The sequence below is a fragment of the Pseudorca crassidens genome, chromosome 6, assembly GCF_039906515.1.
Source record: "Pseudorca crassidens isolate mPseCra1 chromosome 6, mPseCra1.hap1, whole genome shotgun sequence".
NCBI classification, from domain to species: domain Eukaryota; kingdom Metazoa; phylum Chordata; class Mammalia; order Artiodactyla; family Delphinidae; genus Pseudorca; species Pseudorca crassidens.
The window spans coordinates 69,865,809-69,890,762 of NC_090301.1; the positions used below are offsets into that span (position 1 = coordinate 69,865,809).

Here is a 24,954-nt window from a genome sequence, read left to right on the forward strand (position 1 = left end):
GGAAAAAATGTGCAAAACCAAAACCCTTATACAGCTAATTGTAAAATGGCACAATTTTGGGACTTCCCTGGTGGTGTAGTGGTTAAGAATCTGCCTGCCAATGCAGGGGACACTGGTTCGCTCCCTGGTCTGGGAAGATCCCATATGCCTGGAGCAACTAAGCCTGTGAGCCACAACTACTGAGCCCGTGTGCTGCAATTATTAAAGCTCGCGTGCCTAGAGCCTGTGCTCCGCAACAAGAGAAGCCACCACAATGAGAAGCCCATGCACCACAAAGAAGAGTCGCCCCCGCTCGCCGCAACTAGAGAAAGCTGCCGTGCAGCAAGGAAGACCCAATACAGCCAAAAAATAAAAAACAAATAAATTTTTTAAAAGGTTTAAAAAAATGTTAATCATTGATGTTTTCTTTGTAGTTAGACTTACTATACCATACAGTAACATAATATTTTATGAGGCTAGACCAACAATGACTTTAAAAAATGTTAGTAACACAAAATAAGCTTTAATGCTTCTTAGAAACTTAGTTGCTTAATTTTCCTTATGTTAAAGTTTAAAGAGTATCAAGAGAAACTTATAAAGGTGATTCAGAGAAGAAATAACAACTTGACCCAAGTTAAATAGTTCTCTTCCTCTCTTACACATAACATGTGCCATACACTCTATTAACTCAGATTTGAAGATACATTTTCAAAAGACCTCTGGGTCTACAGATAGTTTGCTGAAACCCTGGCCAACCTCAGCATTATTATCACAAAGAGAATAAATTCTGTGGAAGAGACTATCTCGGTGTGTGTTTGTGTGTGTGTGTGAAGTTATTTTTAACTTTTATGAGTATTTTATTTGCCCTTTCCTTGATTTATATAAATATGAATGATACAAGCATTGTTTAGATCCTCAACTTTCTCCGTTAGTGCTAATGGCTAAATAATAACTTACTTTTTCTTACATAAAATTGATCATTTTGCAGTGTACAATTCAGTGGTGTTTAGTACTTTCACAATGTTGTGCGACCATCACCACTATCTACTTCCAGAGCATTTCCATCACTCCAAAAAGAAACCCCATAGCTGTTAGCAGTCATTCTTAATTCTCCACTACACCCCAAGCCCCGGCAACCATTAATCTACTTTAGTCTCCAAGAATTTGCCTATTATGGACATTTCAATAAATGGAATCATGCAATATGTGGCCTACAATGCCTTACATTTTATAGCACCTTGTTTCACAGTACTTTCATTTTTGAAGAGGTAGATATGAAAGCCCACTTTATAATGTGATTCCTATTTATTTTCTAATTGGCTTTAATTTAAAAGAATCGAGCCACTTTTTAGTTAGGTGCAATATTTTTAAATCCTAGCTCAGTATTTATTAGCTATGTGAACCTGGGTAACTTATTCAGTCCTCTGAGCATCAGTTTCTCATCTGTCAAGGCTAGATAATATTAGCAACCTTTCAGGATTATCATAAAGACTAGAGATATTTGTGCTTAGCACAAGCCTGAGACAATACCTATTACTACTTCACAAAGACTAATTACCATCATTATTTTAATTCAGTACTCATCTGTTTACTCTATGCTAGAATAGGACAGTGGAAAGAATGATGAACTGGGAATCAAGATGGGGACTCTAGACCAAGCTTTTCCATTAACTAGTATAAGTGCCTGCCCTTAAATACATGTCCTTATCTCTTTGATGTTCAGTTTCATCATCTGTAAATTAAGAAGTCAGTCTAAAATCTAGTCTCCAATTGATTGCTACAGTCCTTCTCTGACCAAAACATATATGATTGTACAAAATAGATGCATTATATACTAGTTATTCCCTTTTCCTAAATAAGAGCAACACACCCCCAAGGAGTATCTGAGACAACTGTTTCAAGTGGAAGAATATATTAGAACTTTAATTTACATTTATCTAACAATAAATAAAACTTAACTACTATTTACTATACAGATTGAAAGTAGTATCTTCACAGAAAGCCAAATGATCAAGTGTCATGTATCCTATGAGATATGAGAAGGGAAGAGTGGCAGCCTCTCTACATAGAGAAGGGGGTTGAGAGCGGCACCCACATGTCTCCGTTCACTTGAAGCACCTTGCAATGCACTGTACTCTATCTATACCCAGTTTAGACTTCTGAAACAACTCATTCCAAGGTTAGAAAGAAATGACACATTGGAGGTGTGATTATTTTTCTGGCCATGCTCTCTGACTATTTGAGTTCTTTTTTTTTTTTTTGCCAAAAATTTTTTTAATTAAATATATTTGAGTTCTAAAGGATGTAAGGATGTCACCATCATTACTATTACATATAGTCTCCATATATACCCATCTCAAAGAGCTTATAACAATGATTAAATATCTGAAGAGAAAATAGCAGTCTCTCAAAGAGTTAAATGGACCCCTATCTCTAGATTAGCTAGATTGTGAGGTCCATGTGGACAGGGCTTTTCTCTGTCTTATTCATTGCTGTAATCCCATCACCAAGAACATGTTTGGCCAACAGCAGGCATTTAATAAGTGAACGAATCTTCTGAACCTTGCTTGTTCCATTGCTTCAGACAGAACAGTTAGGTGCTACCAGGCTGTACTCTGAGCCTAGAAGAATTGAATGTCCTAACCCTTAGAGTGATTAGGGCCTACAGATGCAATGAGGCCTTGTCCAGCAAAAGAAAATAATCTCCAAAGCTCCCTAAAAAGGACTGAGAGAAAAAGGAACATGTCAGCGCCTCCTTCACACAAACTCTTAAGATGTACCTTAGGTATACTAAATTAAGGTAAACATTGGAGGCTTAAAAGGAATCTATTCCACCCTACCACTTAGGTCAGGATTAATACATTCACTCACTTGGCATACTTATCCATTCTTATAATTTTTATTTCTCTCTTACTCCTCTATTTACCTACCTCTGACTGCTTCTGCCCCATATCTAATCTTGGTTTTTAATGCCTTTCTAAATGGCTTTCCAACCATACTACAAAGTTTCCATAGCTATAATTAATCCCACCTTCCACCTCCACTGTACAGTGTTTTCCAGTGTTCCATTTCCCCACTTTTCCTTCTTAGCAAATAGTACTGATAAGCCATCTTTCATAAAAGCCTGAAACTTAGAATTTATCTCAATGCCTGTATTTCCATCAACAATTAAAATAGCAGCTAACTTTATTGAGAACTTACTAAATACCAGCTACTTCCCATAGATTATTTTATTTACTCATCACAAAACACAAGAGATAAGTACCATCTCCTTCCCATTTTTCAGCTGAAGAAACTAAGGCTTAATCACCCACCCAAGACTATACAGCATGTAAACAGCAGTGCTGGAACCTACAAGACTTTGTTTTAAAATATTATGCCATAGCGCCTTTCACATTATTACTTGCAAAGTCATCTGATTAATTTTCTAAAAAAGACCCCTAAACTATTTCTTCCTTTCTCTTCCAAGCATAGAAACTCCAGCCGAGGATCTGATTATGATAGGCCTGGTTAATAATGCAATGTTAAAAAAATACTGCTTTTTTTTCTGAACTAGTTTTAGAAGACCTATATTGTAGTTCTGGCTTCATCACTTAGACATGTTATTCAAACTCCCTGTGCCTCCATTCCTTATACTTAAAATTAAGACAATAAAATCTGCTTTACTCAACATGATTTTTTTGAGGGGAAAAAAAAAGGCCATAAAAGCAATTGAGGGAGTTGAAAATACTATACAAGTATAAAAATAAGCCACTAATTCAACAACCTTTCTAGCCTCTCAGGTTTATTTTCCTTATAATGAACTGCTAACATGATTCTCTCTTGCCATTAAACTATGTAATTATTTTGTGCTGGCCATTGTCCACATGAATTGCACACTTTTGACTCTTCAAAAATGTCCAACTTACTGCAGACCTTCTTTTCCAGCCAAACTTGTATTTTCTCTACTCTTTTAAGCCACAAACTGATTGCCCATCTAGCCCAATAATGTCATCATCTTCTAAATCTTTCCAGTTAATCCTCATTTGGTCCTAAACCCTTTAAATATTCCCCACAAGGGGCAATTCATATGCCACATCAAACTGACTTCAGCCTGCTTTTCTAGGACAACTTCCAAACCCCTTCCCCATAAAAATGAGTTTTTTCTTATATCTTAATCTTTCTTAAATCTCCATTCCCCAATTCCTGTGTATGTAGTTCCTCTCTCTCATCTAGGGTACAATAATACTCTGACATTCTTGACACTCTTTATTCTGAGTACCCACAGAATCCTAATTTATGTTTCTATTCAAGTTTGGGAATACAGACAAATCTTTTAGTCTCATTTTTGTAAAATAACTCCACTTTGATCTGTAAAGAAATGTCTCTACTTTTAAGCAGGCAAGCTAAGTGGCATGCTTTCCTTTTTTCCCCCTCTCTGACACTGCCCCTGCCTTTTATTTAGGCTCCATTCTTGGTGGTGACTCCTGCATTATTCTCATCTCCCTGCTTCCCTCCCTGCCCAAGACTGGCGTCCTGAGGAGAACTGGGCATGCTCAGTAGCCACAGCCAATTCCGGGACGCGAACTGGAATCTTTTACAGATTTTGAGCCCGGCAGGAGAGGTAAGGCCCTAAAAATACTGTGGCCCAGAATTTGCTCACACCCCCTGGGGAATGATTTGATTGAAAGATGTGTTCAAAGCCTAGCAATGGACTCAGAAACGGACACCTTGCCGCCAGTCTCTAGTCTGCAAGGTGGGTCACCAACCTGAGTAACAGAGAGCTGAGAACAGCCCCTTGGCCTGGTTTGGTGCAGGGAGGAGATTTCTGCTGTCCTGAGCTGTGACAGCACTGATAGATGGCTGGAAGCTAGCGTGTGGCATCTCTTTTGCATCAAGAAAATGTTGTTGTTGTTGTTTTCTTTTTTTCCATGAATACAGCAACATCAGCTGCTCTAGGCTGAGAAAGGATGTGTCTGAAGAACTACAAAGTCTGTGAGCCAGTCAGAGATTGTGGAGAGGAGAGGCAAATCAACTACTCGCCCAAGAACTCACCCTAGATCTAGGGAGGCAGCTTATGACCCAGAGATAAACAGGCTATTTCTAAATGACAGTTCAGGAATATTTCAGATATTCAAAACTGAATTGTGTGCCTGCCCCCCAAAATACATACCTTCTTTGTATGTGAGCCATGACAACATTTCCCTTTGAGAGAAACTGACAGCACACACAGACACACACACACACACACACACACACACACACACACACACACACACACACACACAAATGGTCCTTCAGTTCTCCTTTCCCCTGGTTTCTGCAGAGACTAAATCTCTAGAGCTGCAACAGCAGCAGATTCCCTTACCTCACTGTCAGGGTGATGAGGCACGGGGAGGAAATTTACCACAGAAGAAACATGATAAAAAGGGGGCTTCTTTGCAGGGGCTTGACTGCATAGCCCAACAGAGAGACAGGCAGTAACAGACAGGGAAAGAGACACACAGCTGTCCCTGCTGCTAAACCTAGCCCTCTCTTCAAACAGCAGCAAACATGAGACATTTCATCATGGTAGTGCATCCATATTGAGAAGGGGGAAAAAAAATCATGTGCTTTGCGTTATGCATTTCAGTCACCCGAGATGGGAGGAGACCCCTGTCCGTATGTCGTGGGAGCTATCCACCACCCCAAAAGTACACTCGCTGAACCTGGCTAGCAGACCACTTGCCTGACAGGTTTCGCTGCAAACGCTGTTAATCTACGTGACAGCAGGTTGTCTCTTACCGTAGGCAGCAGCGGCTCCATTTGGGCTCCCTGGTCTTTAATCTCCATGCTTTGTAATGCCTCTGGAATAAGCACCTTTCTCTGCAGTGTCTTCAGTACCTTACACTCAGCCCGGCACTCGCTCTGCTTAGTATTCGGATCAGGTAGCTCTGAAGCAGGAGGCAATTGCACACTCCAGCTCACCAGAGTCACATGGCTCCTACTCACTGGGGCGGCTGGCCAGGTTTTGCACTGAACGCTTTGGATCCCTGGGCCGGTAAGAGAGATTTCCCAAGCCCGGTATCACTGCCCACACCTGGCTACTTGTATAAAGTACAGTCTGCAATGCTGCAAGTCTGATGGACACTAAGAATCTCTCATAAGATGCTAACCTCTTATATAGACTAGTCCAACGTGGACTCCAACCAGCTCAGCCAGATTTTGACACTTTGAGACAATTCACTTTATTCCCAGAAACCCATAGGAGACAAAATTCAAACAAGATGACGTCAATAGGCTTACTAGGTATACTGCTCTGAGTACCTGGGGTGTTTAAAGACACATGAGATGACATCAAAATTGATATGTCTTAGTGAGACTGAACTATGCACTAACAAAAAAAAAATCAGCATTTAAGTCATTGTTGACAATAAGAATTCGGCACACAGATACTTTCAATATTTTAATTGTGAGAAACTTAGATAAGTCACACACTGTTACAAATAAAATATATTTTTCTACAATTTCGCAGCAAAAATAACAGGGAAAGAAAAGTATTTTGAGAGTAGCAACGATCAAGATACTACAGAATTTTTTTTTAACTTCTTTATTGGAGTATAATTGCTTTACAATGGTGTGTTAGTTGCTGCTGTATAACAAAGTGAATCAGCTATATGTATACATATCTCCTCCCTCTTGCGTCTCCCTCCCACCCTCCCTATCCCACCCCTCTAGGTGGTCACAAAGCACCAAGCTGATCTCCCTGTGCTATGCGGCTGCTTCCCACTAGCTATCTGTTTTACATTTGGTAGTGTGTATATGTCCATGCCACTCTCTCACTTCGTCCCAGCTTACCCTTCCCCCTCCCCGTGTCCTCAAGTCCATTCTCTACATCTGCGTTTTTATTCCTGTCCTGCCACCAGGTTCATCAGAACCTTTTTTTTTTTTTAGATTCCATATGTATGCGTTAGCATACGATATTAGTTTTTCTCTTTCTGACTTACTTCACTCTGTATGACAGTCTCTAGGTCCATCCACTTCACTATAAATAACTCAATTTCGTTTCTTTTTATGGCTGAGTAATATTCCATTGTACATATATGCCACATGTTCTTTACCCATTCATCTGTCGATGGACACTTAGGTTGCTTCCATGTCCTGGATATTGTAAATAGAGCTGCAATGAACATTTTGGTACATGACTCTTTTTGAATTATGGTTTTCTCAGGGTATGTGCCCAGTAGTGGGATTGCTGGGTCATATGGTAGTTCTATTTGTAGATTTTTAAGGACCCTCCATATTGTTCTCCATAGTGGTTAAATCAATTTACATTCCCACCAACAGTGAAAGAGGGTTCCCTTTTCTCCACACCCTCTCCAGCATTTATTGTTTGTAGAGTTTTTGACAATGGCCATTCTGACTGGTGTGAGGTAATACCTCATTGTAGTTTTGACTTGCATTTCTCTAATGATTAGTGATGTTGAGCATCCTTTCATGTGTTTGTTGGCAATCTGTATATCTCCTTTGGAGAAATGTCTATTTAGGTCTTCTGCCCATTTTTGGTTTGGGTTGTTTGTTTTTTTGACATTGAGCTTCATGAGCTGCTTGTATATTTTGGAGATTAATCCTTTGTCAGTTGCTTCATTTGCAAATATTTTCTCCCATTCTGAGGGTTGTCTTTTTGTCTTGTTTATGGTTTCCTTTGCTGTGCAAAAGCTTTGAAGTTTCTTTACATCCCATTTGTTTATTTTTGTTTTTATTTCCATTTCCCTAGGAGGTGGGGCAAAAAGGATCTTGCTGTGATTTATGTCAGAGAGTGTTCTGCCTATGTTTTCCTCTAACAGTTTGATAGTGTCTAGCCTTACATTTAGGTCTTTAATCCATTTTGAGTTTATTTTTGTGTACGGTGTTAGGAAGTGTGCTAATTTCATTCTTTTACATGTAGCTGTCCAGTTTTCCCAGTACCACTTTTTTCCATTGTATATTCTTGCCTCCTTTATCAAAGATAAGGTGACCATAGGTGTGTGGGTTTATCTCTGGGCTTTCTATCCTGTTCCATTGATCTATATTACTGTTTTTGTGCCAGTACCATACTGTCTTGATTACTGTAACTTTGTAGTATAGTCTGAAGTCAGGGAGCCCGATTCCTCCAGCTCTGTTTTTTGTTCTCAAGATTGCTTTGGCTATTCGGGGTCTTTTGTGTTTCCATATAAATTGTGAATTTTTTTGTTCTAGTTCTGTGAAAAAATGCCATTGGTAGTTTGATAGGGATTGCATTGAATCTGTAGATTGCTTTGAGTAGTGGAGTCATTTTCACAATATTGATTCTTCCAATCCAGGAACATGGTATATCTCTCCATCTGTTTGTATCATCTTTAATTTGTTTCATCAGTGTCTTATAGTTTTCTGCATACAGGTCTTTTGTCTGTGTAGGTAGGTTTCTTCCTAGGTATTTTAGTCTTTTTGTTGCAATGGTAAATGGGAGTGTTTCCTTAATTTCTCTTTCATATTTTTCATCATTAGTGTATAGGAATGCAAAGATACTAAAGAACTTTGAAAAGAATGAATCTGAACAAAAGTGTCCCAAGGACATACCCTTTTGCTTTACAAATCTCAGCAAAAGAGAGGTGGGGGATTCTCTAAGAGAAAAAGTCAGGTCAAGAAGCTCTTTTGTAGGAAAAGTAGTTGATAATGATTTTTGAGTGACTATACATATTTGCTAAGGTAATGAAGCCATATATCACTGGACCCCAGACCAAGAGTATGGAGGTTACAAATGGACAGGGGTTAGAAGATGATGACAAAATTATTAAGATAGCTTATTTTAAATAAGAAAAATTTCACCAGATTTTAAAACCCTTCATCAACAGGAGTGAATATTAAATTATCTTCAGCAACACACAAAAATTTTCCATAATGCTCATCACAGGTGGAATTATAGACAACTTATACCTGTTTTCCTTCTCAAAACAATTCCTTATAATATAAACTTCTATTATTTTATAATAAGAAAATATTTTATTCTTGAAGCCTAATGATTAATATATGAGTTACAACTTTGTGCAGAGCACATTGAGATGATACCAAGGACTTAAATAACAAGATGTCTGATTAGGAATTTACTAATTTGGGGCTGAACTTGACTTTCTACCATGAACGGATGAATAAAAGCTCCCTTCTCACTCAAATGACCATAATAGATAATCTCATACAACTGATTAGAATAAAAATAACTTCTATTTAGAAAGATTATTTCTATCTCATTAGGAAATCCTAAGTCACCCAGTTTATATTTGTTCAAAAAGAATTTAAATATAACTAGAAAAAAGTCTGATTCTTTCTTCCAAAAGTCAAAATAAAAAATAAGATAGTATTTTAAGTTACTTTTAATCAGTATTTTCCTACAATGTATATTATTAAATCATATAGGCACTTTGTTGAAACAACCATTTCTTGAGTGCTTAATATAAGCTAGAGCTACTATTTCTACCAGTATAATAAGACTTACCCAGAGTTTCAATAGCAGATGTTCTACTTCTAAAGATCAAGAAAGCCTGTGTCTCTAAAGGCCTCTGATCCAAGATGTTGAATGCTAACCTAGCAAAAATAGAGAAAGAGAAACTGATCCTCATTTAATCCACTACCTCTATCTTACAACTCCAGGCTTTAAAATTAAGGTCCATAACCTGAGAGAATACATCCAACAAGTTCCAGTAAAGGAGTATTGATAACTTCGAGGAATAAAATCATCACTAGGTAGTAGAATTTTTACTAGCAAAACCATAGAATTTAACAGATAGGCTTTTGTGGATCAACTTCTCCACTGATTTTCAAACTCAAGAGGTGAAGGGAACAGAAGGCAGGGAAGAGGAAATCCAAATTGCATGATCAGCTTTTTTTCAACTACATAAATTCTGCCTTGGAGATGCTGATATGTCCTTAGTGGAAGCTAGAAGAAGAAGTAGCTGGGAATATACTTTTTGAAAAATACTCCCATGTAACTTTCATATTTCTCCAAGTCCAGAGCTCTATCCACTATAGTCAAGTTTCCTTGGATCCTAGGTGATTAAAAATGCATTCCTATTTAGCCTGTTCTTATTTAGAATTCCAATGAGATTTTATTAGAAGAATTTGACAGCCACAACTTCAAACACCAAATTAAATATTGCAAGGCTGAATTTGTCCAAGGAACTGAACGTTCCAGACATTCTACTGGAATGAGACAATAGTCTGATTTTCATTCAATCAGTCCTACTATGTGTGTGGCACTGTGCTACTGATGCTATTTCCTATTATACCCAGCAATATTAAAGTGGAATTTTCCTCTCTGAGGAATGAAATAAAAGTAGTGATCGGCCAGAAGCCAACCATACAGAGAGGAATTACAGAAAACACTAAACACAAGGGCCACCTTCCTCTCCAGCTGCTCATGTTGTGGCCAGTAAAAAAGGAACACAACCACCATGGTGTGCTTCCTTCCTTGATCTGTCCTGCATCCTGGGACTCTTGCTGACCTCAGTTTTTATTAATCTCCCAAGTATGCAAGTCAGCATGCATCCAATGTCCTTTCAGTGCCTACTTCCTTTTGCTATTTTAAGCCTGGGGGTTAAGATATGCACATTAATGCAATGTTTATCTTAGAGAAGAAGCCATCTAATAGTAGTTGTATTGGAAGAAGACACTGGATTCTAAAGATTACTGCCAACACTAGTATTTCAAGAAAATACTTTTCAGTTCTGGTAGTATTGGGTTTCTGGCTTAGATCTCAAAGTCCTTTGCTTCAACCCTTTTTGTATAAAAGAGCTGAACTTTAGGTAGGCAACAAGATCAGAAATATATTCTGAACATTAATACTATGTTGGTGATAATATTACTAGCTTAAGATTAATATTTTGAAAGCTTACTGTTTTTCACATATGTAAAATATCATAGCACTATTTATATCTTTTACTTATGTTTATCCCTTTGTACTTCTATCTTTTGGAACCTATACAAATATTCTGAATAACTTAAAGCACATTATGTAGATCTGGCCAATTTATCAATCCAAAAGTATTTAGTTGAATTTAACCAACTCAAGAAATAACAAAAATGCTCTTTCTTGACAGCTTTAAAATAATGACATTTGACCAATTAGGAAAAGGGTAAGAATTCCCACTCCCAAATCTGCCATACAATAAGGAAATTCATGTATAATACTAGAGTTTAAAGGTGTCAAATATTACTCCTTTTTACAGATGTTCTTGGCCACCAACCAATAGTCATGATTCTAGCTATCAACTATCAGAAAAGGAATATATGAAATAATTAGGAAGCTCATTCCAATGACAGGCGAATGTCCAGATTTAAGAGATCCTCCAAGTCCCACTTCTCTTAGTTCATGACTGGTTTTTCCAGTCCCAAAGATTGGTACAAAGACTTGATTTTCATTCTTTGCCCCAATTTAGCCATACAGGGGAACCGATGCAAGGTCTACTCTCTAAATTGAGTACTAGAGGGTAGCATCTTAATCCAATTTAACTCAATTCAATAGACATTTGAGTACCTATCATGCGCTAGCAACAATGCAGGAAAAAACAAGAATCCTGTATTTAAAGAGGTCATAGTTTAGAAAAGAAGAAATAAAATATCATTTGACAAATTTTTATATGTGCAAAAAACAGAGGCAGACCAGAAGACAAAACGATTAACTTCTAATAGCATTTTTCTCACCCTTACTGAAGAGATTTTAAATTCTTAGGGAATTTCTTTTTGTGGAAAAAAATCTAATTTTCCTTTACTTGTTATGTAAACAAGAAGTATATGCATGCCTCAACTTATTACCTCTCCAATTATCAGCCTTTAAGCCTAATTATCACTGTCTCTGTTAAATGGTCTTGAATGTATCATTTCTATTCCTAAGTTGAAAATAATCACTATCACACTTATTACAGAGATAATCTTGTAGCTAAATAATCCTTAACTTGTCCTTTTTCTATACCAAGTTATGCAGAATTACACTAAAGTAATCATTATTCACAGTGTCTCACATATGAATTTTACTATACATTTTCAAATTATGAAAAACAAGAAAAATATCTCAGTGTTTATTACTGAGTTTACACTGTCAAAAAAAAAAAAAAAAAGATGACAAATGCCATACAGGAAAAAGGGAAGAAAAACTATCAAAACTCTTTCTCACAGCAATTTCTCAGCTTCATCACAAGCAACCAGACTATTAGTGAAGACAGTATTCAGATATATCTTATACATGATTTTCAGATACATTATATACATGGTCTTACATTAACTAAGAACGTGAACTTGTATCCTAATTTTACTATAATTTTCAGAGTTCCACAATTCATATCTTTCCATATTACTCACTTGGAAACAGGTTTTTTTTCTAATGGAGAGAAACCCTTATCTGAAACTGTAATTTGGGCAATACATAAAATCATTTTTGTTGAATTGAATTTTTATTAGTCATTTCAACAAAAAGATTTATGAAACATCTATTCTGTAATATATGTTGGTGAAAAGATAAATATTATCCCTGCCTCTCTAGAAAAGGAAACATGATTATTTCAAAGTACTATAGTGATAGGAGAATGAGATGTCCAGAATATTAAAGTAGTATCAACTAGGGATACACTGCCCAACTGAGGATTAAGGGGGAAGATAAGACATAAACTAAAGGATGAATACTGTTTAACCAAGCAAACCAACGTGAAATCACAAGCCCTTCCGTTCCGGAAGTTTTTCAAAATTCAGAGTAGTATAAAGATAAAAATGACAGACATTCATAATCCTACCGCCCAGAGAGAATCACTGTTAACATTTCAGCATGTTTTATTTATAGATTCCTTTTTAAAATTAGGGGGTGGGATGGCAATTACTTTATTTTTCTAACTGGTAAATACTTTTTTTTTAATGTTTTTAATTTTTTTTAATTATATACAATTTTTAAAGGTTACTTTCTATTTACAGTTATTAAAAAATATTGGCTATATTCCCCGTGTTGTACAACACATCCTTGAGCCTATCTTACACCCCATAGTTTGTACCTCCCACTCCCTGACCCCTATATTGCCCTTCACCCCTCCCAACTGGTAACCACTAGTTCGTTCTCTATATCTGTGAGTCTGCTTCTTTTTTGTTATATTCACTATTTGTTGTATTTTTTAGATTCCACATATAAGTGATATCATACAGTATTTGTCCTTCTCTGTCTGATTTGTTTCACTTAGCATAATACCCTCCAAGTCCATCTATGTTGTTGTAAATGGCAGAATTTCATTCTTTTTTATGGCTGAGTAGTATTCCATTGTGTGTGGGTGTGTGCAGACTACGTCTTCTTTATTCACTCATCTGTTGATGGACACTTAGGGTGCTTCCATATCTTGGCTATTGTAAATAAAGCTGCTATGAACATTGGGGTGCATATATCTTTTCAAATTAGTGTTTTTGTTTTTTTCGGATATATACCCAGGAGTGGAATTGCTAGGTCATATGGTAGTCTTATTTTTAGTTTTTTGAAAAACCTCTGTACCATTTTCCACAGTGCCTACACCAACTTACATTCTCACCAACAGTGTACAAGGTTTTCCTTTTCTCCACATCCTTGCCAACATTTGTTATTTGTGTTCTTTTTGATGATAGCCATTCCAACAGGTGTGAGGTGAAATCTCATTGTGATTTTGATTTGCATTTCCCTGATGATTAGTGATACTGAGTATCTTTTCATGTGCCTGTTGGCCATCGGCACGTTATCTTTGAAGAAATGTCTATTCAGTTCTTCTGACCATTTTTTAATTGGGTTGTCTGTTTTATTGATGTTGAGTTGTATGAGCCGTTCATACATGTTGGATATTAATCCCTTGTCAGTCATATCATTTGCAAATACTTTCTCCCATTCAGTAGGTTGTCTTTTTGTTTTGTCAATGGTTTCCTTTGCTGTGCAAACGCTTTTAAGTTTAATTAGGTCCCATTTGTTTCTTTTTGCTTTTATTTCCTTTACTTTAGGAAACAGATCCAAAAAAATATTGCTGCAATTTATGTCAAAGAGTGTTCTACCTATGTTCTCCTCTGGGAATTTTTATGGTATCCAGTCTTATATTTAGGTCGTTAATTCATTTTGAGTTTATTTTTGTATATGGTATTAGAAAATGTTCTAATTTTATTCTTTTATGCATAGCTATCCCATTTTCCCAGCACCACTTATTGAAGATACTGTCTTTTCTCCATTGTATATTCTTGTCTCCTTTGTCATACATTAATTACCATAAGTGTATGGGTTTATTTCCAGGCTCTCTATCCTGTTCCATTGAGCTATGTGTCTGTTTTGTGCCAGTACCATACTGTTTTGATTACTGTAGATTTGTAGTATAGTCTGAAGTCAGGGAGCATGATTCCTCCAGCTCTGTTTATTTTTTATTTCCATCACATTTAAAACAATGGAATTATCTATTATACATAAGGAACAGAAGTCCTTATCAGGAAAAACATAATATCCAAATAACCTTTAAATTTGATCCTTTATTAGTATAAAAATATATCTATCCTATTCTCCCATGTTGCATCTGGAATTAGAGAAACTTTCAAAGCCTCTACTTGGGAATGGGACACAGTTCTACTTTCAAATACTACAAACCTATCTGAATTATCTGTCATTTTCTCTCTCTCCTCCAACCCCAAACAAAGGCTAAACTATTGGAGAAAGAATACATGGCCCTCTCTCATTGATATACACTGGCAACTAAAGCTCTTGTTCCTCTCCAATTCCTCCCCTCCTCCACTCCAGAGAATCTTCTGCTATGGACAGCCTAGCTCTTTATCTTTTCTAACAATGCTGTTATTTGGAAATTGTGTACACCTGGGTTTAGGCTTCTGAAACTTAATATTGACTTTTCTATTGCATCATTCATTCCTGAGACATTAAATGCCAGTGACTAAATTAAAAATATATAAGGCAGTTAAGTAAATGTAGGGGAAAAAAACTTGACTAAGATAAAGAAAGATTATCTTACTTCAATATTAATAAAACAAGGCAAAATTGAACAACTGAAAATTCTGCTTTTATTTGTGTTAAGAAAATTAACTTTAAGCATTTAAATTTAATGCCACTTCTCAGGAACACAATCACCTCATAAATCAAGAGAAATATATTAAAAATTGATTTATTCATTTAATAGACATTTACTAAGTACCTACTATGGGCCAATATTGTGCTAGGAACTGGAAATCCAAAGTCCCTGACACAAGGAGCTCACAGTCTGGAAGGGAGACAAACATTCAGACATTTCCAGTGACAGTGTGACAGATATATGAAAGAAATAGAAAGGGCACCTAATCCAGATAAGCAGAGGTAGGGGAAATTAGGGAAGACTTCCCAAAGGAGATTATCTCTGAGATAAATTGTGAAGCATATGAAAGGGTTTGCCACATTTAAAAAAAAAAAAGTTAGGATACCATTACTAGTAGACATAGCAGCATATACAAAAGCATAGGAAGCATTACTATGTTCACATGCCATACAAATAAAGTTGTAACTTGCTCAATGCAGGATTCAGGAGAAAGGGAAGGTTGGAGTTTGTTTCTAGGTTTGTTTTTATTTTTGCTTTTGTTTTGGTGTTTAAAGTTGATAGTCTCTAAACCAAGATCAAATAATTAACACAGGCAAAGAAACCAAATACTCGACTTGATTTATTGAAAAGATTATTTTAAATTGGACATTAAACTATGATCAGAAGCATGTTTTTTTCAAATAAAATTGATAATAGAGTTAATAGAAGAATGAATACAATTCACATGACCTTGAAATTCTACCTAGAAAATACAGATGCTATAACCTCAGATGCTCACAAATTAAGAAGTTTTCCATTTACTACATCATCAATGTTAGAGACTAAATAAACTCAGTAGAAACAACTTCATATAAGAATGAAATATTTAACTCAGTTAACAATTCTCAAGAAAGAACATATCTTATAGGCAAGTATTTCTTAAAGCTTATCCATGGGCAATTTACATCAGAATAACTTTGGGTGCTTCTGAAAATATTTGATTCCTAGGTCCCATCTCCAAAGATTCTGGCCCAGTAAATTGGGTTGAGGACACGGAATCTGTATTTTTAACAAGAGACTGGTACAGGTGATCTGTGCATCACCTATTTCAAAATTGATTCCCATACTTTATGTTATTCTAACTATAGTCCTTATCTTTCCTAAAAGAAAAACATCTTAACATTTTTATGTTATTGATTTTTAATATTTAATAATATTTAATGGCTTAAATATATATATTTAACAAAAACCTACCATTTATTTAGTGTTTACTACGTATCAGATACTATGCCAAGTATTTTATATAATTATTTAATTTACTCCTCATATCAACTCTGAGATATGTGCATTTAACCTCTATTTACATATGAGAATGCTGCAGCAAAGTGAAGTTAAATAACACTGAAATTTACACAGCTATTAAGCAGCAGAGTCAGAATTCTAACCCAGGCTATCTGCCTCCAAAGCATTTTCTTTTTGCATCATGCTATAACCCACCTCTAATTTGTCCAGGTTGCCAAATGAAATGTTTGCCCCAATTCTAATTACCACAAAAAAGAATAAGAGCACCAAATCCAAACTCAAAATTGGTACTATAGACAGAAAATTTTAAGAGTAAACCTGATCAAGCCAAAAATGAAGTATTTGTGTCACCAACGATACATGCAAATTCTGCTTCACATTTAGGGTTCTTTAAGTTCATTCAGAAAAGACTGAGTAGGTAGCATGTGATTCTATGTCTGACAGAAAATAACTGGGGCAATAGCTACTGTGTCAGGGTGAGAATTCCTGCAGTGGCAATGCCCTAAGCCAGGTGGTTTAAGTCTTTCTCTGGCCAAGTAACAAATAGCATGCTTTCTCCATGCTCTCTCTTCTACAGACCTGATAACTCACAAATTTCCAATAAATTCTGTTTTAGTGTTAAAGACAGGGAAATATTTATCCAGTTTCTATTTTCTAAGGATAAAAAAGTTCATTCGTTTTTTTTAAAATATATTTATTAAATGCCTCGAGTGCTAGAGACTTGACTAGAGCAAGATCTCTATCCTTAAACATCTCACGGTCTAGAGGGGGTACAGACATGAGAATAATTGCAATACAGCATGACAGATCTTACAATGTAGAGTCAGTGGGAACACAGTGGAGGAGAAAGCATTATTACTGCACTTTTTTGATCAAAAAATGATGGGTAATATCTTCATAGGTCTTATTACTATGTCGCAGATACTCACTGAGGGCTTTCCCGTATTAACTTATTTAACCTTCACATTAGCCCTATGACGTGGATACCTTCCCCATTTTACAGATAAGGATACTGAATTTTCCCAAATCACAAAGCTAGTAAATGGCAGGGCTGGGATTTAAGTCCAGGCGGGTTGGCTTCCCTGTGCTTCTTGACCACTACGTTATACTGCGTCTTACAATGGGCAAGGCATGGAATTGTAAATCTCTGTCCCTTAGCAGTTATGGAACCATGGACAGATTACTCACCCTGGTACTTCCTTTAATTTCTTTATTAGTTAAATAAGAGGCTGGACTAAATGTGTTGTATTCTGCACCAGCGTAATACTAAAATAGGTAATATTGAGGACTCTGACTCAAATTCAAGCCCAGCAATTAATTGGTTGAAAAAGCTTTAAGCAAGTCAGTCAACACTCCAAGCCTAAGTAACCAAACCATTCTGAATGCTATCACTAAAAATGTCTGGGTTTCTAAATATGCCATATACTCATAAATTTCCAAAGAACATCTAAAAGGAAACTCTTCCAACTCCATACCTCACTGTTAACCAGTCCAATCAGATAGCTGTCTCTCCTACTTCCCTCAACTACTCAGTCTTTGAAGAGTATTCCCTCATTGGCAAAACCAAATAAAAACCGACTAATGTTCATTTATGTATTCGTCCATTCATTTATTCATTGATTCATGGTTTATAAATCAGTAGGTACATTATATGCTATAAAAAATTATAAATTACATTATGTGCTAAATAAATAAAACTGTATAAAGATATAAAGAATATAAAGAAAAATAAGGCATAAAGCAAACCCTCAGAAAGCTAACAGTGTACTTGGAAGTGGGAAAGATAAACGTTCACATAACATTCCATGTGATAACTTATGTAATAAATTATGGAATGGGTTCTAGGGGAGAAGAGAGTAAAAGTATTCCAGACAAGAGGAATACCATGGTGTTCCAGAACTCAAGGAAGTTCTGTATGGCTAAAACGTGGACGTATGAAGGAAGTAGCAGGAAAGAAGGAAGAAAGTGAAGACACGGACCAGATTATAAAAGGCATTTGTTGCCATTCTCAAAAGATTGGACTTTATCCTACAGATGATAGGAAGCTCTTTAGGGATCTTAGGCAGAAAAGGATCTTAGGCAGAAAAATGATATGACAAGACAAACAGTTAAAAAAATCTGTAACATGGAAGATGCTGGGGCAAGACTGGTGGCAGAGAGCCTAGTTATCTTAGCTGATAAGAGATGATAAGAGCCTGAATTATGATAGCTGCAGTAATGATGGATAAAAGGAAACAGTTCCAAGAGATATATAAGAGAAAAAATACATTGACTTACTAATTATTCTGAGGCAGAGAATGAAGAAGATAAATATGTGTAGGACTCTGGCTTGATGGATAGTGGCAACATTCAACAATATATGGAAAACAGTAAAAAGAAGCAGACTGAGAGAACACCTAAAGAATTTTATTTTGAAAATAATAACAGTGGTTAAGAACGTAACTTTGTACTCAGAAGTGTCATTTAATATGTGTGGCCTTGGGCAAATTTCTTAAATTCCCTAAAGTCTCAGTTTCCCCATCCATAAAACTAAGATAATAAAAGAACCAACTCAAAATTTGAATTGTTCCAAGGTTTAAATCAGCTAACACATATAAAGCACTTAGAATAGCGGTAAGTAATTCCTCAACAAATGGTGGCTATTAAAATAATTCCATTGAATTTGAAGTGGTGGGAGGATGTCTGAAGGCAGATAAATCAGAAAAGAGTTGGCAATATAGGCTTGGGACCAGGCGAAAGTCCGATTAAGGATTGTGTTTCTTTAAAAGGTTATGTAGAGTTAGAAGAACACAATCAATAGCTCTCTAAAGAAATATCAATATTTCAAAGTCTTCCAGACTTTTCACTGATCCACTTATTACCCTATATGTGCTTCAACTATTACTGAGTCCCAGTTTATAACTCTAGAAACCTTTTTTCCAATACATCAAACCATTTCCCAACTCTTCTGAAGTATCCTTATATTCAATACATTCTTGAAACTGTTTTTATTTGTATAAATCTGTGTTGATGTTTTGTCTATTTCAGTTCCCCTAGAAAACTGTAATACCCTAAAAGACCCTATAGGGGTCTACATATAAACTAAAATGTTTCTTCACTGACACCCAAATACCACCCACACATAATGGAAAAGTTATTGATGATATCTATGTTCTTGTATAATCATGACTCCTGTTTAGGAGCTATTAGGACCCATGAGCAGTATTAGTCCCAGGAAAACCTGACCCAAAATGGGTTTTGAAAAAGACCATGTCCCATGGCTTCTGTCTGGTGGCACTGCTTGCCACAATCTCTGTCAGAGTCCTCCTACATGATAATCTAACCGTCTACTGTTGAGCTTTAAGGTTCTCATTTATTTAAATTGTCAAAATGTTCTTCTCTTATTAATATTTCCTTTCCACTTTACAGAGAATAAGAGGATGCCAGAGCTTCCTCAGGAAACACAATGATGCTTTTCAGGCCTGAGGCAAGGGCAATCACAAAGACAGGGATGCTTGTCCTCAAAAGAATCATAATGATGATGCAATATTCAACAAATGAGAAATGAAGATGATGAGAAAAGACTGACGAGCAGCTAGGTTAACAAGTGAGTAGTTATCATACCCCAAGATGTCACTGCTCTAACTCTACTTTGATGCCTGCTGAAACATTTGTAAGATAAGGAGCTTGATCTGCACTGTGCCATTCCAAAACAATTCTCACATTAATAAAAAGATCTAAAAATGAAACTTGTGCTATTCAAATCCAAGTAAATTAAAATCACACAAAGCAAAGAGTACTTGTGAGATTAACACGGTGTTTTAATGTATAGTTCTTATTTTATAATTACAGTTGAACACAAAAGCAAACTATTCTCCCTGTCTGTAAAAACTATGTGTATAGAAAAAAAAAAAAAACTGATTCAGACTCTTTCTGACCTAATGGAAAATTATCCTAGTTATAACAAAATTTATTCCTTTTCAACAAATAATTATTTGAGTACTTTTATGTGCCAGATACTGAATAATCGCTGTCCTAGGAACTGGGGATATAGCAGGCAAATAAAAAATTCAGAAATACTGATTGGTGTAAAGGGATTGAGAAGACAAAGAGTAAACAGGTATATGAGTAAACATACAGTATGTGAGATGATGATAAGTGCGATGAAGAAATAGAAAGCAGGAAAGGAGAATAAGGCATATCTGGATTTCCAATGTTAATTAGGTAGCCAGAGAAGACCTCATGAAGAAGGTGACATGTGAATAAAGACCTGAAGGAAGTGAGGTAGTGGACCATGAAGGTATTTGGGTGAATCAGTTTTCCAGACAAAGAGAACAAGTGCAAAGAATAGACAGGTAAGCAAAGGAGGAAGTGTAGGAACCGGTAAGAAGCTATTGTAATAAGCTATTGTAAGAAGCTATTGTAATAAGCCAAGCAAGAGATGATAATGGCTGAACTAGATGAGAAGTGGTGGAATTCTGGATGTGTTGTGAATGTAGAGCCAACAGAATTTGCTGAAGGATGGAATGTGGGATGTAAGAGAAAAAGAGAAGTTGAGGATGATGCCAAGGTTTTTAGCCTGAGCAACTGGAAGGACAGCATTTCCATTACTACTCAAGACAGATGAAAAATGAGAATCCCACTGGTATTTAACAAGGAGGTTACTGAAGACCTTCACAAGAGCAGTTCGTAGAGTGGTGGGAGGCGATTTAAGAAACTGTAGCAGGAAAGAAATTGAAGCATAGACAATTATACTCCCGGAGACTGGGAAAGAAAGCAGAGAATTAGAGCAGAAGCTGCAGGGAGAAGTAGGCTGAAAAAAAGAAATCAGTTATTGTTTACCTTGCAGACTAGACTGGTAAAGTGAAAATAAATACCTAATCTTGTCTTTTCAAATTATTTCACCATATCTCATTTGTGAAGTTTGTTTTTGTTGGTTTTGCCTCCTTCCCTATAAGCAGCAAGTTAGTAAAATACTGAAGTAATTGGACTCATTCAAGTCAAATTTCAACAGTATAACAATAATTCCTCAAACAAATTAACTGCAAGAACATGTATAAAATAAGCAACAGATCTTTTTCGTCAGAAAGGCAGGTGGAACATTCACTAGGAAAAGAGTTTAGTAGTTTGATCAGCAATAAGAATCATTTCTTTTATTAAAATCTCTGGTTACATAAGAAGTACACAAATATTTTTAAACTGTATCATGGTATCAGTTCTCTCACCATGAAATTTTAATTCCTGTGGTCTGGTAGACATAGATCTGCTGGAGACAGGAAGCAAAGAATTCCATTCAGCTGAATGAATGAATGAATCATTATGGTAAACTAAATATAATTTCCAGAGTCAGGTCAGGACATCAGGGATAACAACAATGCGACTCTCTTCATAAGGGCATGAAGTTTTTTGGGTTTTGTTTTATTTTCCAAGAGTGAAAAAAGATACTGATTTGGGGCTTCATTCAAAATATTCCACTAGAATCTGTTCCATGATAGTATGGAATAAATCTGTCTTTTTCCCTGTTGTTTTCCCAGGGTCTGTCATTGTGCTGAATGCCTAATATGAATTCAACAAATATTTTTAGTGAATAAGTGAATGAATGAAAGCATGCAATAATTATTTAAGTGAATAAATGAACAAATAGCACCTTAGTCCTATGAAACATTAGACAATACATCACAGGAAGAGCCTCAACTAATACTTCTACAATAAAAACCACCACACCTAACTCTACTTGTACCACATATATAGAACACTTTAAATACTACACATATGCTGTCTATATTGATTATCCAAACCAAACATTATTACTAACCTCACTGGTAAAGAAAAACATTAATTTGACTCTGTTTTAGAAGCACTAGGGGCTTCCAAAAGTTACTGTTCTTAAAAGTAAGACTACCTTTATTTCAAGAGAATAATCATGAAGAAATCTGTGAAGTAACCATAAATATGAATGCTGGTGTTGAAGACTCAGAGGTGTATCATTTAAACAATATAAATTGGATTAGTCTTTAAACCGATGTGCCCTTCTAGAACAAGAGAAAGATTTTCTACATACATATTAATGTCTCCCACTATTCAATACTATTCAATATTTTTATTTTTTGTCTGAGTAATAGAGACTACACCACACCAGAAGGTAGAGAATTTCCCTAAAAGAAACAGATGATTCTTTCTGTCAGTCATCCTGGGGCAGGCCTGAGACTGGACATGAAATGGAGCTTTTCTGAAATCCAGGATTTCTATAGATTTCTCTATGGTGTGGATTGAGCTTGACCTGCCACATGATGCCACATGGGAACAAACTGATATGGGGAAAAATAGCTTGGAGAACTTCAAGACCACCTTTATTTATCAGCACATCTTTAGAATAACAATAGTTCAGAGTGTGAACAACTAGTAGAGGGCAGAAAGAACCACCAAGACATATTAGCAAAAATAAAAATTCCTTTGGTAGTCCCAGACATTAACTGGGTAAAGGAAACTAGTAGAAAAAAAATTAACCACCCTATCTGTGGAATGGAAGCTTATAGTCATATTTTGGATCTTATATTGGGAATTTATTAGTTTTCCTATCTTCTGGAAAATGTCCTATTTAACCTTTTGGCTAGAGTTTTTTGGTCCAGAGATGAGCATCTGACCCAATGTGAACCAATCAGCATCAGTATCGCTCCCCTGGGTTCTTAAACTTGATATATGGGACACATCTAGTTTCCATGTCTCTCTAGTGGAGAAAATTTGAGGCTCTAGAGCTGATGGAGACCATATCTCTCACCGTAAGAAAAATATCTGCAGGAGAATGAGTCAAAAATCACAGAAAATAACCAAGGAGAGATGTAATGAGTGACAAATAATAATTATCCCTCAAATCTATGTATGGTCTAGCACTTCTTGTGGTTTGATTACCAAAGCCAATAACCCTTTTTTTTTCCAAAGTTAGTTTAAACTGTATTTCTGTCTCTTACAATTCTAAAACCAGTGTCCCTTCACTAACCACTACCCTGTGCCGAAATTACTATGTTATGGGCATTTTGACATTTACTGGTATATTTATAAAACATATTCAAAAGAGTCGACAATGAATGGGTTAGGAGTTTGCAGAACTAGCAAATGGGCTAATCTTACATAACTCATAAAGTTTCTATTCAACATAACTTGTTAATAAAGGACTTGTGGTACAACTCATACTTGATCCGGAAGCTTTATCTTCACTCGACAAATACTTATTTGGTGTGACAACTGTGTAAAATAAAACACAATACCAGTGCTCTGTGCATATGAATCACCTGGGGAATCTTGTTAAAATGAAAATTCTAATTCAGTAGGTCTGAAGTGGGGCCCTAGATTCTGCACTTCCCACAAGCTCCCAGGTGATGCCAATGCTGCTGGTCTGCAAACCCCATTTTTGAGTAGCAAAGTACTAAACACTCTGGGAAATAAAAAAAGCATATTAATCATTCTTGAGAAACTTTTAAAGAAGAATGAAATAAATATTAAATGATACCTTAGTGTATATAAAATTTTATAACAACCAAGGAATATGTGCAACAGACATTTGTATCCCATCTTTGAGCCGATCAAAACTTACTTAAGCAGCATTTAGTAAAGAGGAAAAGGATTGGTTAGGGGTTAGGAATGGGATGGAAACAAGCCACAGGGTAAGGTTCATGCATGGATAAAAGCCAGTCTTGTTGAATACATTACACAAATTCTATAAAGTATTTTTAGGGAATTCCCTAGCAGTTCAGTGGTTAGGACTCTGAGTTTCCACTGCAGGGGGCATGGGTTCGATCCCTGGTTGGGGAACTAGGATCCTGCAAGCCACACGGCACAGCCAAAAAAAATTTTTTTAAGTATTTTTACAATTTACAAATATCAGAATGGCTACTTCAGATTGGCTATATCAAAACATCCATTTCAGAGAGACATATTCACAAATAAGTATAATATAACCATTTGTCCAATAGACATTTATTAATTTTCTACTCTATGCCAGGAGGTGTTCTAGGCACTAAAGTAGAAAACAAAATACCAACAAAAATCAGACTATAGTAAGTACCAAAATCGGTACCTATTTAAGGTTTAGAAACCTGGGTACAAAAAAATACATACATTAGGAATTCAGAGGAAAAAATATCATTTCTGACTGAGGTTACCAAGGAAGACCCATGAAGGAGATGGCAACTAGTCTTAGTTAGCAAGGGAATAAGATTTCCAGAGGTGGAAATAAAGAATAAGGCATTTTAAGTTGAGGGGATGGCATGAGTGGAGAAAGAAAAGCAGCAGTTTAAATAAGGGATTGAAAAGAACTCAGATTGCCTGAATAATAAGGTCATACATAATAGGGCAATTGCAAATGATGAGGTTAAAAAGATAGGGTTGATTCAAATCATCTGTTCTAGGTTCAGGGCATTTGCACTAGCCAGATTTTTACCCTATGCCAGAATCCTCTTCCCCCAGATCTTTGAATGGCATTCTCCTCATCATTCAGATTTCAGGCTAAAAGTCCATCTTCAAAGAGGTTTTCCCTGAACACTCTTTCTAAAGAATCCAAATCTTAATTTACATTAGTCATCTTTTTGTTAATTTATTAACTATCTATTTCCCCTAAAATATAAGCTCCACTTCCACTTTTAGTCATTATGGAACAGTGATTAGATTTACTCTCCTGCATAAAACCTGAACA

The 24,954-nt window shown here is 36.1% G+C and overlaps 1 protein-coding gene and 1 long non-coding RNA gene across 3 annotated transcripts in view; one reads left to right on the forward strand and one right to left on the reverse strand.

Annotated features, from left to right (window-relative positions):
- SLC4A10 (solute carrier family 4 member 10) overlaps window positions 1-5,979 on the reverse strand; it is a 312,233-nt gene extending 306,254 nt beyond the window's left edge. The window contains exon 1 of the mRNA XM_067741735.1: window positions 5,743-5,979. Within this exon, the coding sequence (XP_067597836.1) occupies window positions 5,743-5,790 (48 nt within the window). The 5' untranslated portion in view covers window positions 5,791-5,979. The remainder of the gene's footprint in view (window positions 1-5,742) is intronic.
- The window catches only part of LOC137226601 (uncharacterized), a 38,515-nt gene continuing 18,087 nt past the window's right edge, over window positions 4,527-24,954 (forward strand). The window contains exons 1-2 of one of the 2 annotated variants that reach the window (XR_010944422.1): window positions 4,527-4,582; window positions 19,695-19,872. This is a non-coding gene — a long non-coding RNA (uncharacterized lncRNA). The other variant, XR_010944423.1, reaches the window with a different exon arrangement.